Genomic DNA, 18,152 nt, shown 5'->3' with positions numbered 1-18,152 from the left:
ATTGATTTTGCCAATACAGTGGCTAACAAGTTCTAATTTCCAAACTATAGCGACATGACAGGAGTGTTCAAAGAACCTCTAAATGGCAGGATTGCTCTGCTTCTTTTAAGGACGTAATGTACAAGGCAAAGGTCTTGATATGCACTGGTGTTTTTAGGAGTCTGCTGCAGTCTGATTAGTCTGTCTGTCTCTCTCTCCCAAGTTTTGAACTTAACTTGCGGGAGAGTTTTATGTCATTACCTGGCTGGGTTTGGGCCTCAGGCTGCCAGTTCAATTGCTCTGATTTTTTTTTTTTTTTTATATTTGCTGGCGTCTCGCATGATAACGGTTTATAACGCCAACATTTTTAGCCATATTTTTCAGAAAATTGTGGTCAGACCCCAGATTATACAACTTTTGGGGTGTTGGACTTTTCAATCAAACTCGTCCAACAAATCCTTTGCCTAGCAAGTGGCCCCCGGTCGGTCTGTGTGCGTGCGCGCACCATCACTACCACTCCTGCCATGCCGTGCGCGCCGCCGTTCCTGCGGAATTCAGGACAGGAGGAGGCTGAGGTCGCCCTACTAAAGACTTCTATTGAGAAAATAATGAACAACAAATTTGACGCGTAAGTACTTTATGATGTGTTTGTAATGTCCGGGAGGAAGGTGCCCAAATATGCAGTGCAAATAACTTTGTCTTTGAGTGCTGCGTTGTAAAAATGAGAGGTGTGTCTGGTCAAATGCATGCTGTTGCTTCCAATTTGAACCTATAAACACACGAATGATAGGTTTAGTTTCACACGCATGTTCGGAATAAAACATGTCTCCAAATTCAAATATTTTGACAAGCTATCACTGAGAACTTTGAATGTTGTTAGCTTAGCCTTGCTGTGAGTGTAGGCCTCAAATCCACGGCATGGCAGTTGTTGAGTGGCGGTGGAGAGACCGTGCACGCTCGGCTCAAACTAGACACCCATTGCCGCTTGAAAGACGAACAGGTAGCTTGTTAAATGACGTGTGCTAATTGTTCTAGGTTTGCACATGTACACTACAACATTCATGACATCTGCAGCTAGAAGTGCTGTCATTTGACACTTACAACCACCATTAAATCACTACTACGTATTTGAACTGACGCTTTATTATCTTATTTCTTGTCTTTTTCTGTCGCCAATATTACATTGATGTGTCACTTAGCCAAACATGCATAAATGACACATTCTTGTAGAAAACACAAAAAAATACAATTGTCAAAGTGTTGAGTTTTCATTGGGATGACCTGGGTTCGAATCTCCGTTGGGTATCTCTGTGTGGAGTTTGCATGTTCTCCCCGTGCGTGCGTGGGTTTTCTCCGGGTACTCCGGTTTCCCCCCCACATTCCAAAAACATGCATGTTAGGTTAATTGGTAACTGTAAATTGTCCATAGGTATGAATGTGAGTGTGAATGCTTGTTTGTATGTATGTGCCCTGCGATTGGCTGGCGACCAGTCCAGGGCGTACCCCGCCTCTCGCCCGAAGTCAGCTGGGATAGGCTCCAGCTTACCCCCGTGATCCTTGTCTTGTCTCATTCTCGTAGACCCAACCTTGTGTATCGTCTCGTGTCTCGTGACACCCCTAATAATAGGCCATAGTCAACCACAAAACATCATTTATTCATTCATTCATTTTTGCAAAACAGTGATAGAGTGAGGGAGTGTTATTCGAACCGCAATTTAGCGAGGGACGACTGTATGACTTCATTTATGATTGCAGGTGGTCCTTGGCTTATGGCATTCCGAGATATGACATTTTGTGGTTACGTACGAACTGTGCCGAATTATTAATACTGCACAAAAAGTAAGAGAACTAGTTAGGTGCATGTGATGGTGTAATATATAGGCGGATTAATACATTAGTACATTAGTAACACAGAGTTGTGCAAGACATTTCACCCACTTTGCTCCTTCTTCTTGAGACAGAAGGATGCCTTAGGTAATTTTCACTTAAAAACATGTTAATATTTCAGGAACATTTCACTTTTTGTCAGTTGTAATAAGGTAAAAAAATATATATATATTTTATTCTAAAAATAATTATTTCCAGCTTAAAGGTCCTGCTTATTTTTAGACATAAAAATCGTAAATCATGGATTTCAGTTCTGCATATTTCTATAGAAATCTTAATTTAGGACTTCCGACCAAGTAAAATTTACTTGCTGCATGGACAGATAATTTCACTAGTTTTCAGTAGTTTTTTTTTCCAAAAATATAGTCCTTGTGTCTTATATTTGGCCAGCCCTTTTTTTTCCCCCATGTGAGAGGAGGGTTCACTCTCTCTGTTCATTCCACTAGAGAACCAATGCACACAGACACATGCAGAGTGAACCCTCTTGTCATCCAGCTGTGTGGTACACAGACACGATTGAAACAAACAGGCATATATGCACATGTCAATTTATCGAGGCGGCAAAATTATCGACTTCTTTTCTTTTTTTTAATCGTTCGAGTTATCGATTATCGTGACAGGCTCAAGTTAATATGAGTGAAATGTTTGTGTTTTCATCAAACCCAGTCTGAAAGATGACGACAGCGGTGACCACGACCAGGACCAAGGCTCACCGAAAGACGGTGAGAAGGAAAAAATCGAAGAGGAGGACAAGGAGCAGAACTCTGCAAAGAAAAAGGTGAGCTTGCAGTGTCAGATAGTGACACACTCATGTGTAGTCAACACCACTGCAACTTCTTCTCTGTATGATAGATGGTGGTACCGGGGGCCGGTGAGCACCCTCTTCAGTACAACTACACTTTTTGGTACTCCAGACGAAACCCAGGGCGACCAGCGAGCACTCAGAGCTACGAGCAGAACATCAAACAGATTGGCAGCTTTGCCTCGGTTCGTCATGTCTCCTTTGAATATTAGAAGTTGACACCCCCTTTTAAAATACTACATAAAATAAAAACCTCAACTTAGATACTGTATTTCCTCAATAGGGGGCTCTACTTAACGATTGATTAACTGGACATCTACATCTTGAAATAAGTGGTGCTGAAGGTTACAGAATATCTTTTAACCTGACAAGGCCAAGCCATATTAACTTCTTGTTAGTTATCTTGATTCACTTGAGCGGGTAGTTTCTTTTTGGCAGCATAATTCTCCTTAGATCGTCAGAGTTCTTTGGACTGTCCCATTATTCTCAGTATTGGTTAGTAAAACGAGTGATGTCAAACAGAAGAATATTATTTAATTTTGTTATAAAAATTCATTAGAGCAATACATGGAAAAAAGTCCTCCCTAATAATAAACACATTGTCCGTAAAAGCTGAGTAAATAAAAGCACTTTGCCTTAATATAAGGAAATATGTTTTATGAAATTTTTCCTTTCATGATTTTGAATAGGCCTGTGGAGATACACACAATTTAGCTCATGGCGACGATACCATTCGATACACTTACATCATTTTCTGAAAGATTTTGAAGGGACTGTGATTTTGTTGGCTTCTTATGACTTGGATTGAATGAATTGAATTGAATTGAATGGAAAAGCGAAGGCATCAGTTACACAGTATGTGGCTCTGACTGGACAGAGTCAACATCTTCATGCTGGATGATGAAATGAATCAAAGATGTGATGAAAAAAGGAGTTTCATGTATTGAAAGTGCAAATTGTGGCTTGCAGTCATTTGAAACGTAAACAAAGTACAGGATAATGAACATTTAATTGGAGCAAAAAGTGTATCGGGTGGCCTGTTGTGAACAGGTTATTTGACAGCTTTATTGAACAAATGAGGTAGCCAGTAAGCATTACCTTGTCCGGGTGGTGACGTTTGAGGTGGGCTTGGAGGTTGGTGGTATTTCCCGAGTTTCTGCAGTTGAGAAATCAATTCTTTCTTCAGAAACAAAATATCAATGTATCGCAAGAGCTATAAAATCGACATGCCCTAGTTTTGGAGTACATTTAATGGAGAATAGTATGAATTTTATATCGACTCTCTTAGCTCTGGCAATGTTGGTGCTTGATGATGCCAATATGGTTCTCCTGCCTGACGCTGGTAAACATTTCTTCCAAAGGTGGAGCAGTTCTGGCGTTTCTACAGTCACATGATCCGACCAGGCGACCTAACAGGCCACAGTGACTTCCATCTCTTCAAAGAAGGCATTAAACCCATGTGGGAGGTGAGCATCTTGGTGTGTATCATAGATCACGGTATGACTTCAACTGAGCTGTATGGATAATATGATTCTGTGCAGGATGATGCTAACAAGATGGGTGGGAAGTGGATCATCCGTCTGAGGAAAGGCTTGGCGTCACGCTGCTGGGAGAACCTCATTCTGGCAATGCTGGGAGAGCAGTTCATGGTCGGAGAGGAGATCTGCGGCGCCGTTGTGTCTGTCCGCTTCCAGGTAGACACACGTGGACGCAGTAGTAGTAGGAAGAGTGTGACATTCTTAAAACCAACACCTTGTTTGATCCACGTCTTCATCAAGGAGGACATCATCTCCATCTGGAACAAAACAGCGAGCGACCGGGCTACCACAGCCCGTATCAGAGATACACTGCGGCGAGTCCTGAACCTGCCCCCCAACACCATCATGGAGTACAAGACACACACAGACAGCATTAAGTATGTATGTCTCTTCCTGTTTTTATTCTCTCTCACATATACACATACTGTATACTGTATCTCATCCACACGAGTACAACCCTCACATTTCAACAAGCATTTTTATTACAGTATATATACAGTATATCTCAGGAATTATACAAGTCCTTGCATACATGTTAAGAGTAAGGAAAACTGCACTTTAATTTTGCCCATCATCCACAATCCTTATGTGAGACATGAACACATGTCTCTCTCTTTTCTGTGCATTCTAAAGCTATAAAAACAGATTGAAAAAAAACGCAGATAAGAATGCACGCAATGGGAAACACTTATTCCATCAATAAAGCCTTCTGAATAAAACTACCTTGCCACACCACACCGGCCAGCTACTAGCCGGCTAGCGACGAGTTAATGGTAGGTGTAAGCGTTCATTTCTATGTTGCTATGTGAAAACAAGGCGCCCAGTAAGGAGGTTACGGTAATGCATAAAAGGACCAAAATATGGCGTACCCCTTCAACATGATTAATCGGTTAATACATTTTATAGGAAGTAATACTAGGTTTAAAAATTTGTATTGTTAATGGTCACATTTTGATAAAAGTTTGACATGAGCACCGCTAAATAGATAAGATGTGAATTTCTCTTATAGATGAATAAATTATCTAAGTATTCGTCCTACATGTCTTTTATTTCAGCCAGATGTCGGGATCCTTCCCTTGTGAATGGGTTGAACTTGAGCTTCACTTTTGTCCACTTGCAATCGCTATGATTTAAATCTGCATATTAATTTGATACCAAATTGAAAGGGAAAGTTGAACAAACATGATAAAGCAGTATCCAAAGTGCAGTATATCCAAATTTCATTTCTGTCATATTGTCTCTTGAGAATAGAATTTGATTGCGATCTCGAGACCCGATCCAATACTTTGACAATGTTATTAGAGATTATGGAACTGAAAATGTAACTAAAAGTTCTACTACAATAGTTGTACTAAAAGTAACTAAAGTACACACAATAACACATTTTTACAAAGCTTCAATTCCTAATTTGCTAGTATTGTTGTAAATCCCATGAAACAAAGCTCTTACAGTGAATTAAACCAGCTTTACTTTATTATTTTAGAAAAATAGTCAAATCACACATGGACTTGGTGCAGTATTGTAAAATGTAATGGGACAAACATCAGACCTCCATATATCCGTGGTGAAACATACAACTGTCGGGTTCTGTTCGAAATCAACAGTTGTATTTTTTCCTGTTGTTTTTTGTACGACTGCAGTAAGGCAGTGTTGGCAACATAGTGTTGTGATTGCAGCACATAAGCGTGGATCCATACATTGAAAAGACTGCAAAACCCCACAATCCACAACGGAGGTCGGTTGGTTGTCCGACGCAATAAATTTGACTATCTTTGCACTGATCTTCTTTTCCTTTTTGATCGCTTTTTGCATATTTGTCTTTCCTCCAAAAGTCCAGAGTTGGTTTCTTTGGCGTAGCAGCCTTTTCGTCAGTGACCATGCTAACCACTTTTTACTTGTTTGGTCCTCAGATATTCGTATTCGATTTGTGGTACAGTCGTCTCTCGCAATATTGCGGTTCGATTTTCGTTCCCTCGCTCTACTGCGTTTTTTCAAAAAGGAATTAATTTATAAATGATCACTGTTTTGTGGTTGACTATGGCGTATTATTAGTCAAAAAATATTGAAAGACAAAGGTATATGTAGTATTCTGGTGGCTAGGCATCAGTAATGTTCCATTGATGAGACATGATGTTATTACAGTATCTTCACACTGCATGTAGTCAGCCATGACATGTCCAACATGAGTTTTCCTCCCATTTAGTGTGGAAGTGGTACGTTTTTGGCTTCTTTGTCCTTCTTCCCACTCGGTGTTAAAGACTTCTTAAGTCTAGAATACAGTCAATAAATTGGAGGCGAACAATTTAGCTCGCTAGCTGTCTCTTGTGTCCCTGCAGTGATCCCGTAGCCTGCGCATTACAGTTGAGCAATGTGGTGTAAACAAAGAATAATGGGATTGTAAAGCTGACTATATGGGTGTTATTTCATGTGTACAAGGCTCGATTCCGAAGGTCATAAACAGGTTTTCTACGCTCTACCTACGGAAATATTTAATTTCTTAATATTGAATCCCGCGGTCACTCATCGCGGTCGGGTCTGGAACCAGTTAACTGCGATCAACGAGGGACGACTGTATTGTGGTATCGAATGCAGCTCTGCCAGTACCACCCCTTGAAATTGTCATTTTCCAGACATTGCAAGTGGTTGTAGGACTATTTTCATTTTCAGTACTTCCACGCGGCTGACATGGCTTTGTTTACCTTCCGACCTGCTGCAAAACCAAAGCACTTTAAGATTAGGTGGGCTCAACCTCTGATTCCTGATCAAGAAAAAAAGTCAAAAATTGGTCCCGGGACCGGGGTATCTCTAATAACGATTGCTAAAATATGTCCTGATTTTTAAGAGATACAGCATTGGTGCTGCTGAAGCACTAAACCTATGATTAATCTCTTATGTCATTCATCTGGTGCCTGATAATGTCATAATACGAGCTTCTAACATGTATAGACTATTCTATTAGTTTAGCTTTTAGTTGAATTCATCTACATGTCTTCAGGGCTATGTTGTGGTTATACAGCCAAGCAGTAGTAGTTGTGTTGAGGTAAAGTTTTGGGAATCTGGGAATGATCTGGCGCTTGTTTGCAGAGCCTGGGAAGACTTCCATGGTCTGGTGAATGCTAGCGGCGGACGTTAGCCCCTCATGACGCCACAAACCTCTGCAAGGTTTGGAACTGGTTCTGTTAACTGCTAATATCTGCCAATCCATTGCGTGATTCAGCACTACAAACGTCCTTGTCGCATCCTGCTGCAGGTGTGTTTTATACGTGACGTTGCTGTTGGGGAGCGGGCGTAAGAAGTCCGCGGTGGGGTGATATCCTCTGTGTGGATCGACCCAAGCGAGTGAAGGCCGGGAACACGAGACGAGAAGAGCATTCCTTCTTTGTGTCAGCTTGGAAATGAGCAGAAAGGCCTTTGAGCAGAAACAAGGCGAACAGAGCATTATTTTTAACCAACCAGAGAAGACTGAAAGCCTCAGATTTATTTTTTACTTTTATAGCAAGTTGTAATTCAAGAGTGGACTGGTAATGTCTGCCAGTTTTGTCTCAAACTGGCCACATGCATCAACCCCAAGTCATTGTCCATTCACATCAAACTACTTTCTGCTAGGTTTGTTTTGGGACTCAAAAAGGGTTTGTGTGCTGCATTTTAACTACAATTCCTCTATTTCCAGCTTTTTTACTGTTTCTCTGTATAATATACTGTATCTGTAAGTACAGATTGTTTAAAAGAAAGAATTAAATCAGCAACAATCCTCCTCCCCTGACCTGGAGAAGTGGAATCCCAACCAGGAGCATCCCGTGTGGGGCAGATATACAACTGGCGTCTCATGAATGGACTGCCACGCTGCCTGTATCACTGTGCCTCACCCGTTACTATCTTCCCTTACTGTCAGTCTTGCCTTCACCTGGCGCTCAACTCGTCCAAGGAATGGCTGACTATGCTTTAAAGTCCTCAAATGGCAGGCGTAAAGACTATCTGCTATTTTGTAGTACGAGTAATGAAGCTAAGCTTGAAGTCTGACACATTCATTAGAAGTATGCTGGAGAACCACATGTCGTCCATTGTGAAAACTGTAAACGCCACTCATGTGGTGGCGAGATGATGGGTGTGGTTGTGTGTGAGAAGGCATGGGTGGACGTTTGCTTGATGGATAAATAGCAATAAATGAAAAATGCAGCTGCTGCTAAACCGTGTCAGTGCCTCTTATGTATACAGGTGCATCTCAATAAATTAGAATATAAAGTTTGTAAAGTTAATTTATTTCAGTATTTCAATTCAAATATATATATATATATATATATATAGATATATATATATATATATATATATATACAGTATATACATACACACACACACACACACATATATACACATATAAGTATTTCAAGAATGTATTTTATCATTTTATGATTACAGCTCAGTATCAAATTCAGTATCTCATAACATTTGAAAACTTTAAAATTACTGGTTCTGAACTGCCAAAATGTCCTGAGACTTTACTAGGGGGGTATTCTGCGGCTCAACCAACCCAGGCTTTGTGCTCAAGATACAGCTCAACAAAACCTAAGTTCCCCAAACAGAACTAAACGATACTGCAACGGTGGTTATCAGCTAACTTTGTCAAGTCCAGTTCTCCGCTTTGGTCTCAGTGTGCGTTCACAAAAAAGGGGCTGTTTGATGTCATATTATTCTACTTCCGCTCAAAAACGTAGCCTTCCCGGCTGGTCTATTTGACAAAAAATGAGTAATTATTATGGAGTGTTATGAGGAGTTCCCAAAAGATTATGATTGCTAAAAGCAACACTGTCGCCGCCAATAGAGCGAGCGAGGACCGCTGACAGGCTAACACTGGTTTATTATACTAACGATGCCCTACTAGTCTTTTTAGATATCAAAGCTCAACATTCCACCACTTTAACATTTTAACACTTACCCATTAAAATAATAATAATAATAATAATAAAATAAAAATAATAATAATAATTGGAGCAACAACTGTCTTTTTTTCACCTTTGAAATATGTCTTCTTGTTTTCAAATGCTGTATCTCGTTGTGACCAATAGATGGCAGTGTTGAAGTGTTTTCTGGCAACCTTTTTTGTTTTTTTACCATTTTTTCTGGTTATAATAAACAAGTGTTTTCGTCCATTTGATTGATGCCTCAGGGCGCTTATTCCTCCAGCAAATATTGTAATATAAGAAGACGAACAGGCTTAGTGCTCACGCAAGGACTGCTGTGACATGTATGTCTGCTAACGTTGGCCTAATTATTAATATTCCTGATGCTCGTGTGAGCTTTATTTTTTTGTTGTTTCTCCATGTCCCCTCAAGTGCTCCGTAGCCAAATAAATAGTGACGCCATCTCCGAATTAGTTAGAAACAATGAAACAGTGGCACGTTCATAGCTGATTTTAAGCTGAAAGCCTGCACCTAACCTGGTCCTGTCCAGGTTAAGAAACTCACTTGGCAGAATACCCCCAAGGTCTCTTAGTCTGAACTGAAATGTTTGTGTGATATTCTAATTTGAGATCCACCTGTACATTTTAGTCATTTTACTGACAGTAAATACACAAAATATGTTCAGAATTCAATATAAATACCGCCTCATGATAATGGGTGAAAGTATTTTTTTATTTTTTGATATATATATATATATATGTGTGTGTGTGTGTGTGTGTATTTTTTTTAACTTTTTTTTTAATGGATAATCTCATTTTACCAATTCTTGTTGTCTTCAGCTCATCTCAAAGAACATGTAATTCTGTGAAGAGATCAAAGAAACAAGTGTTTTAACATTTTAATACACTAATGAATGTCCATTCATCCATTTTCTATACCGCTTCTCCTCTTGAGGGTCGGGGGGGCATGCTGGAGCCTATCCCAGCTGATTTCGGGTGACAGGTGGGATACACCTTCGACTGGTCGCCAGCCAATCGCAGGGCACATATAGACAAACAACCATTCACACTCACATTCATACCTATGGACAATTTAGAGTTGCCAATTAACCTAACATGCATGTTTTTGGAATGTGGGAAACATCCAAACAGGAGGACCGGGAGAAAACCCACGCACGCACAGGAACCCACGCACGGGGAGAACATGCAAACTCCACACAGAAATGCCCAAGGGAGAATCGAACCCTGGTCTTCCCGATCTCCAGACTGTTACTGTGTTGGCCAACATGCTAACCACGAGACCACCATGCGGCCCTCATGAATGTTTTCTTTAAAAAGTTGGTGTTCAACTGCCAAAACTATAGATGGGCATATTATTCATAAGAATTCTGTCAACTGTGTGACATTGACTGTGGATTAATTGTGTCTTGGAAGCGATTGAGGTCAAATGGAGTGTGCACTACTTGACTGGGACCAGCAGAGGCGGTCAACTAGTTTGCAGTCTAAAGGGAAAAAAAATCTGCTCAATACAACACTGGCGATGAAATAGGATTTAAGAAGATGCAGAAAGATTCTTCTAACCCATTAAAAATATGACAAAAAATAAATGAAAACAGATGCTCACCAGTAAGAATGTTGCTGCCAGTAGCAACAGTTTGGTTTGCGAATCCACGTTTATCGGCACTGCACAAATGAAAATGTCATTTATTTTATTTTCCAACAAAACACATTAGAGCTGCATGAAAAAACTCACCCTCCATCCCGAAATATTCATGGTCCATATTATGCTCCTGGTGAAAGCCAGGCCATTTCTTCCATATGGTGCCAATTCTCTCCCCAATGTTTGAGATAATCTTATAAAATAAATAAAAGGTGTGACAATGTATGCGGTAATGGTGCTAAAATAGTCATTTGTGATAATACCTGGAATTGCTGGTTTGTCAAGCAGCGGCTTGGGCAGCACGGCCCCTGAATTCTGGCTGCAGACGCTCCCTCAGCATCTTTGACTTCCATCAGGGGGGTGAACATGCTCCACCTGGAAACACAGGCCCACATACAGACAGACAGAACATGGACTATCTCCTTACAGAACCCCACAGAGAGGGACCTGGCAACCAGGCCTTCAGCTGTCATGATGCGGCAGCACCAGAATTGTTTTCTTCTGGCTTGTCCCAAAAGTTCATACTGGGACAGACTTTAATCTGGCTCTACAAATGGAATATTTATACCAAGTGGATCACTCAAACCTCTGCCAGTCCAGGCATCCAGAGCATCATTTATGCTCTATGAAGGTTGAATTATTTTGGTGTTCCGTTCCTCCCTTTAGGAAGGATGGCACATTCCTTCCCTGTCAGGCTTGTGCGGTGCTGTCACTTGTGGCTCCATGCAAACAGCTGCTTAGTGCAATGAACCCTCTCTGGTTTAGACCTCTGCGGAGCTGTGTGGCTTTCACTGCTATTTACTGCTCTGGAAAAAGGCTCACATGACACGTGCAGTTTGAGAAAGTCAAGGAACCTGTCTCAGACCGATCATGAAATTCACTCTTGCAAATTAGATAAATTAATGGAAAAGAATTGCATTGGAATAAGAGCTCTATTTTTGCATCTCATCTTTTTGGTCATTTTCAAATCAAGAGCATCCCTTCCTGTAAATGCCACTTGCATACACAGGGGAGATAGTGAGTTATATAGGGATACATGCCATTCTGAGTCACCTCTAGTAGTGGAAGCTGTAGAAGAAGTCAAGAAGTTAATGTACTAGCTAACCATTAAAACGATGAAACGACTTCCGTGCTTAAAATAAAAAAGTACCAGTTGAAAAATGAATCAAATTATGGAAAATATAATGCAACTATTATTGTTTTTATAATGGATCGCTGCCACGTTTTCATGTGATAGCGTATGAATGAATTTGATTGCAAATCCTTACAAATCAGCATCTTCAGGCATGGCTTTAAAAACAGTAAATCCGAAAATTATTCATACCCTCACTACATTTTGAGCATGTGTGTCGTTTAGCTGAAATGAAGCAAGTACATGTTGCATTACATTCACAATGATCATTTTTTTGCTTTTTATTTTCTAATTATATTCTGAAAATTATTCAAATTTCTGATTCTATGGGGACACAAAATTATTGGACTGTAATCCATGCACTATACATTTAGACCGGTGGTGTCCATAGTGCGGCCCGGGGGCCATTTGCGGCCCGCGACGGTGATTTTATCGGCCCGCAGCACAGTCTGAAAATGTAATTTCACAAAGAGACTTAAAAAAAAACAACAACAACAGCAAAAGTGGGCAAATCAATCAAAAGTAAAAATATGAAAAGAAGAGTTGTAATCTAGCAAGTAAAAAAAGCCATATTTTCACAAGAATAAATATTATGAGGGAAAATGTTTGTAGCATGAAGTTAAATATTAAATAACTTTTTTTTAAAAGTCAAACACAATGAATAAAGTTGTAATTTTTGGGAACATAGGTTGGGTGCAAATTTATAACAGGAATAAAGTCCAAATATTAGGAGAAGAAAGTTGAAATATTTGGAAAATTATACCCCAAAAAAAAAACAACAGCAGAAATTTTACCAGAGCAAAATAAAAATATTAACAGAAAAAAATAGTTGCAAAAAACAGTTGTAATTTTATGAGAATAAAATTGTAAAATGAGGAAAAATATCATTTCAGTAACAATGATGAAATGCAGAAAAAATATGTTATTGTTTTAAAAGACATAAAGTTATAATGACGAGAAGAAAATTTACAAGAGGAAAGCTGAAATGAACTAGTTGGTAAATTTTAAATAAAGCCCCAGCAGAAATGGTAAAAAAACAGCTGTAATTTTATGGGAATGAAGTCAAAATATTGAGGGGAAAAAGGCATAATCGAATGAAGAACAAAAGTTGCAATTTTACAAGAATAAACAATTTTTATAGAAAAGACGTCCTTTTTAGTAGCATTTCACCTATATTACAGATATATTACAAAGATGAAATGCAGTTTTTTCTTGAGCTACATTTAGCTTCTTAGCATATCTCAATGTGTTGGTTTACGAAATATCAAAGTGGCCCTCGCATCCTTTCATTGTTCAGTATGTGGTCCTTTGCTGGAAAAAGTTTGGACACCCCTGATTTAGACCATTGGACATGCCTGATTAAAAACATAATGATTAGATAATACATATTATTACATATAATAATAACATTATTACAGAAAAAAATGGCAAAAATATTAAAAAGCTTGTAATGTAAAAGGGTATGAATAACTATCTACATGAAACATTTTGTCAACATGTAAAAAACATAATAATAAATAAAAATATCCATCCTACTGTTTACAGTCGTCCTTATAGCTGTTAAATGGTCCCAGACCCAACTGCGTTACATGAATTTCCGCGATATAGGATTCAGTGTTAATAAATGCAATATTTTCTATTTTTTTAGAGCATAGAAAACCTGTTTATGACTTTCTAAGTACAGTTTTTAACATTATTAGAGCCCTGTATACATGAAATAACACCCCTATAGTCACTTTTACACTCCTAATATTCATTTTTTACACCACATTGCAACTCGTTTGCTGCAGGGACTCAAGATGGCCACAAGCTAGAGAGCTAACCAGCTAGCCTCGAATTCATTTTTTTCTAAACTTAACAAGCCAAAAACTTACCACTTCCACACGGGATCGAAAGAGAACTTTTTTTTCACTCTATCATGTCGGACATTACATGGCTGACTTCATGACTTCATGCAGTGTTAAGGTAATGTAAGGTAATGTCTCAATGGTTTGTGGCATTACTGCCACCTAGTGACCAGAATACTACATATCAGTTGTATTTCAATATGTTTTCACTAATAATAGACCATAGTCTACCATGAGCAATCATTTATTCATTGATTAATTTCCACAAAAAAACCCTGCAATATTGTGAGGGATGATATTTTGTAAAATATTTACATTCACTAACTAAAAATTCACTTTAGCTCCAAATTTGTCCAGGGTATTAATGATGACCTGTAGTTCTCGAGTGGCCTACCTTTGACACACAGTCCCGATAAGTCGCTTTTGAGCCGTGTAGGCGCTTATGTCCATAAGGCAGCAACCGAAACAGCAGCCGTCCATTCTGAGAGGTCTGTCAAAGTAGAAAACCTGGTTGCCTTGCTTGTCAAAACCCTGCAGGGAGCAAGCTCGAGCTGGACCGCAACACTGAAGGCACACGCATGAACTCTCTGAAAGGAAGGAATGAAGAAAAGCTGAGATGTTCTGGGGGGACATGGACACGTGTGTGATGCTACCTTCCACAGCCACAAACAGTTGTGACTTGTTGCCCCCTGAGGCGATGCTGTAGATCCTTTGTGGAACACACTGTGGACCTACAATCAGGAGTCACTTGATGACACAATCCACATCAATTTATACAGCTGACTGCTACTCACCCTGTAGCTGTGGTCTTGCAGTGATATGAAACTCACTGACTTCATCCAGCACACTCAAAGAGTCGGACCCTCCTGCGCCATCAAGCCACGACTCCTCGCTCCTCGTGTTCTGCAGCTTGCCAGACGTTTGGAGAGGTTGGTGTCCTGCTGGTGAGTGAAGGTGGCACTCACACATGGGGTCACATTTGTTCTGGAAAGCTCTGAAGATCATGCGGATGTGCTTCTCTCGCTCCAGTTGCCCAAAGGGAAGAGGCTGATCGGTAACGGCTGACATGGTGGCGATACCTGCAGGATTCCACATGATGGATTGGGGTCATGAAGTAAAGCTCACCAGAAATTACTACACTTAACCCCCGTTGTTATTATTATTATTATTATTATTATTAGACCCCATTATTTGCAATACTATTATAACCTCATTAAAGCTAATGAAAGACTTAACTGTTTTTCTTTTCAGTCGTTTCTGTTATAGTTTTTTCCGAGATACCGTGTCTACGCTTTGATCCCCTCTTGTAATTCCACATTTAACCTACGGAGGCAATAGCGAGTTAATGTAGCACTTCTCTAATCAACATTAGTGACTGAAGACAGAAGAAAAAGTGGATGATAATTTAGTTTTTTTCTAATATAGTTTCCCCCCCACCTTTTAACCCCGCATTTAACATAAGGAGCCAATAACGGGTAATGTAGGACTTCTCTGATCAACATTCATGACTGAGGACAGAGACCTTGTTTGTTCATTTAACATTAAATCACAATTAGATACCTTGCTTGTGTTTCGACATTCGCTCACTAAAATTAAAAAGAAATTAGATTTTTTTTCCAAGTATTACCATTATTGTTTTTTTTATTAAATTAGATTTTCAGACTTCATTCTTGGAATTTTGTTTTTCTCATTGTAATTTTATTTTTCCCCCAGCGTGTTGTGCATGGATTCCCTGTTGTAATTCCAATTTTAACCTCTGGAGGTGATAGTGAGTTATTGTAGCACTGCTCTGATCAACAAGTTGAGTTAATGCAATGCTTCTCATATAATGGGGCAGCCTGAACTCCCGTCGCCGCCCTTGTTCTCTCCCGCCATGCTTCCAGTGCAACGGCAAGAAAAGGGCCCCGTTCCGATCCCCTCACCAAGGCGTTTTCAAGTTCCTGCAGCCCTCCTCGCCTCCTGTCCTGCTCCCAGTGGTCTCGCCAGGTTCCCCAGCGGCCGGACCTGCTATTCCCGGCCTGGTGCCTCCGCTGGCGACCCACCACCTGTCGACCCACCACCTATTCCTCTTTTTGACTTTGGACTTTTAGGATGTCTGGGATTCGTTCTTGTGGGGCGGGAAGGGGGGGGTACTGTCCCGATCCTTGAGTTAGCCAACGTGACAGTTTCTGCCATTGGGCAGCCATTTTATGCCTTGGTTCCTGTGGTTAGATTCTTGTTTTGTAATTATTTCCTGTCTTGCCCTGTTTTCGGTTTTGCATGCTTTACGTTAACCACTCGCAGCAGTTTCTTGTTTGAGTCACTTCCTTATTTACTTCAGGTGCGCTGTCCTTTTTTTGTGGAAGCATTGTCGTATGTGGTTTGTTGCTCGTCAACGTATTGCTCTTAGCTGTGTTCCTGCCGTTGCACAACAGCAACTTTAATTTAAAAAAAAAAAACGTTTTACCTGCACTTGGTCCTCAAGGTTGCCAGACAACGCCGCAAATTCAAAACGTGACACGTTCAATTTGACCCTCGAATACACTTGTATGCTTCACAGATTTCCATTTTGTTGCATTTTTCTGCTTTGAGTTTCGAGTTCAGTCTGTACAGTACAGATAAATAAATAGATACCAGTTTCTCAATAGTATTTCAAATTGGGGGGGGCAAAAGATTCCCGCATGACACAAAATAATTGGGAACCACTTAGTTGATGTAACAGGCAAAGTATATTTGGCTTTTTTTTTTGCTAAGTTCACAAATATTACCTGACATAGTTGTCACCATTGTGTGGAGTGATAGCTTGTTCTTGCTAACATCATAGAATGAAATTTGTAATATTTTGTTGACATTCCACAACACTATCATTAAGTTTATGGCTACATAAACTTAACTCTTGCAAGAGTTCACACAGCAGAGGGGAAAAGAGTTTGTAAAAAGTTTCTCGCTTACCTTCAGTGGTCAGCGTTTTGCGATGTACACACCAGCTAATGTGGAAGACGAGCTATGTGTTGTCATGATGTACAGAGTGAGGCGGTTTGTTTAACACCAAGTAGTGATGTTTGGCTTAGTAGTGAATGTGTGTGTGTGTGTGTGTGTATCCAGAGATCTTCTCTACCGCCTCTGTTACCACGCCAACCAGCCGGATCTGCCTTTTGTTGGGCTAGAAAGGCACCGCTCAGCCATGTAATTGAAATCCTGCTCAGAGAGGTGGGTTTTAACATTTTTGTAAATCTCGTACAAGTATAAGCAGAAGTCAACCACGGTTATGTTCATATATGAGTAGGTAATAGGTTGTGCAAAATGTACATTTTAATGATGCTCTAATAGTGTCCCAAGATCTTCTTTATGAGCATACGTGGAAAAATGTATCATCTCCCTCGCTTGTTCGCTCCACTTTGAAAGAAGAGGTGCTTCTGAAGTTTCGTTTTTTTATATCATGAAGGAAAAACCTCGTTCCTCATGGACATGATGCCACCTCTGACCCACCCCAAACTAGATGAGCCTGCCCTGTGTATACGCCCACCACTTCACAGATGGCGGCTTCGCTACGAGGGGTGCCATGAGATACCTAACTCACGAGACGAGATGATGCACGAGATCGGGTCCAAGAGAACGAAATGAGGAGAGATTTTAACATGAATTTTAACAAAAGTACAATGAAAAAATATGACTTTTTTTCTATTTAACCAAGTTTAAAAACAATGCAAGTGCGATTGCATTATGGAGGGTTTTTTACAGCTTTGTACGGAGGTGGGGCTCACTCCCACGCGCCTGCTCGGTAGATGCTTCACTTTTGTTGATAGCTTGTATTTAATTACGGTACCAAATTAATGCATAATGCAAGAAACACTTAAGTGCGCAGCCTTACTTGCTAAATATAGCGACCATGTCGCTATACTGTCAACATGGATCTCTTCTATAGTATGTATGAGGTGCGTTATGAAGTAGATGCTTGAAAGATGGCGCTGAGCCAAATGTAATGTGAGTCAATAGAACCGCTCAGTGATTTAGGGTGGAGACAAGTCCGAACATCTACGCAGGTAGATCTGACAAATCTTTAAGTAAAGTTTATCAAATGTAGAATTACTACAGCTTCTGCTTGGACATCTACAAGCGGCTGTTCAACTCAGATGGTAAAAACGGCCACATGTCACTCGCTGAAGCTGTGAACACCAAGGTAGGTTGGATTGCCAGGTGAGCCTAAAAGACTTAATGTACACTTCCAATAATGCTTTGCACACTGCCACATCCATATTATTGTATTATCATTCATAGTAGCGATGATATAGTTCACAGTCTGATTGGCTTCCTGCTGCCCTGTTCTCACAATACAGCTTTTCTCCAAATGAGAAATCCCGTCATGTTTTAATCCCAACTATCTGTCAGTCAGCTACAGGCATCTGTTTGTTTTTCATGACCAAATAGGCT

General features: G+C 40.1%; 2 protein-coding genes across 8 annotated transcripts; one reads left to right on the top strand and one right to left on the bottom strand.

Annotated features, from left to right (window-relative positions):
• The first annotated feature begins 21 nt into the window (after positions 1–21).
• Positions 22–15,283, top strand: eif4e2 (eukaryotic translation initiation factor 4E family member 2). 3 transcript variants are annotated; one of them, XR_008567552.1, is made up of 8 exons: positions 22–607; positions 2,533–2,644; positions 2,719–2,853; positions 4,030–4,134; positions 4,210–4,362; positions 4,447–4,583; positions 10,256–14,686; positions 14,772–15,283. XR_008567552.1 is itself a non-coding variant. In XM_054766469.1 (8 exons), the coding sequence occupies exons 1-7, from the start codon at positions 504–506 to the stop codon at positions 7,337–7,339; spliced, it is 795 nt and encodes a 264-aa protein (XP_054622444.1). In that variant the 5' UTR covers positions 22–503; the 3' UTR covers positions 7,340–7,368; positions 7,457–8,455. The 3 variants fall into 3 exon arrangements, 2 of the variants coding, with proteins under 2 accessions (XP_054622444.1, XP_054622445.1); XM_054766469.1 differs by lacking the exons at positions 10,256–14,686; positions 14,772–15,283 and adding exons at positions 7,291–7,368; positions 7,457–8,455; XM_054766470.1 differs by lacking the exons at positions 10,256–14,686; positions 14,772–15,283 and adding exons at positions 7,291–7,368; positions 7,457–8,455 and having other exon boundaries at positions 4,447–4,587.
• LOC129174493 (phospholipid scramblase 2) lies at positions 8,563–17,049 on the bottom strand. 5 transcript variants are annotated; one of them, XM_054766467.1, is made up of 8 exons: positions 16,674–17,046; positions 14,537–14,821; positions 14,396–14,473; positions 14,137–14,329; positions 11,027–11,138; positions 10,857–10,956; positions 10,728–10,786; positions 8,563–9,966 (listed from the first exon to the last, which is right to left on the bottom strand). In XM_054766467.1, the coding sequence occupies exons 2-8, from the start codon at positions 14,808–14,810 to the stop codon at positions 9,940–9,942; spliced, it is 843 nt and encodes a 280-aa protein (XP_054622442.1). In that variant the 5' UTR covers positions 14,811–14,821; positions 16,674–17,046; the 3' UTR covers positions 8,563–9,939. The 5 variants fall into 5 exon arrangements, with proteins under 5 accessions (XP_054622442.1, XP_054622439.1, XP_054622440.1 ...); XM_054766464.1 differs by having other exon boundaries at positions 14,137–14,473; positions 16,674–17,048; XM_054766465.1 differs by lacking the exon at positions 8,563–9,966 and adding an exon at positions 10,081–10,605 and having other exon boundaries at positions 14,137–14,473; positions 16,674–17,049.
• Between the last annotated feature and the right edge of the window lie 1,103 nt (positions 17,050–18,152).

Source organism: Dunckerocampus dactyliophorus, chromosome 2 (genome assembly GCF_027744805.1).
Source record: "Dunckerocampus dactyliophorus isolate RoL2022-P2 chromosome 2, RoL_Ddac_1.1, whole genome shotgun sequence".
NCBI classification, from domain to species: Eukaryota; Metazoa; Chordata; class Actinopteri; order Syngnathiformes; family Syngnathidae; genus Dunckerocampus; species Dunckerocampus dactyliophorus.
The sequence above is the reverse complement of the archived record's forward strand: the minus strand, read 5'-3'. Positions and strand labels throughout refer to the sequence as shown.

Coding starts and splice junctions, on each gene's coding strand:
- LOC129174493 (XM_054766463.1), bottom strand. CDS start 14,810: ATGTCAGCCGTTACCGATCAGCCTCTTCCCTTTGGGCAACTGGAGCGA. Junction 11,139..14,136: donor ATCGGGACTGTGTGTCAAAG/GTAGGCCACTCG, acceptor CTGTGTTTCCAG/GTGGAGCATGTTCACCCCCC. Junction 10,957..11,026: donor TGACAAACCAGCAATTCCAG/GTATTATCACAA, acceptor TTATTTTATAAG/ATTATCTCAAACATTGGGGA.
- eif4e2 (XM_054766469.1), top strand. CDS start 504: ATGCCGTGCGCGCCGCCGTTCCTGCGGAATTCAGGACAGGAGGAGGCT. Junction 4,135..4,209: donor GCATTAAACCCATGTGGGAG/GTGAGCATCTTG, acceptor GATTCTGTGCAG/GATGATGCTAACAAGATGGG. Junction 4,363..4,446: donor TTGTGTCTGTCCGCTTCCAG/GTAGACACACGT, acceptor GTCTTCATCAAG/GAGGACATCATCTCCATCTG.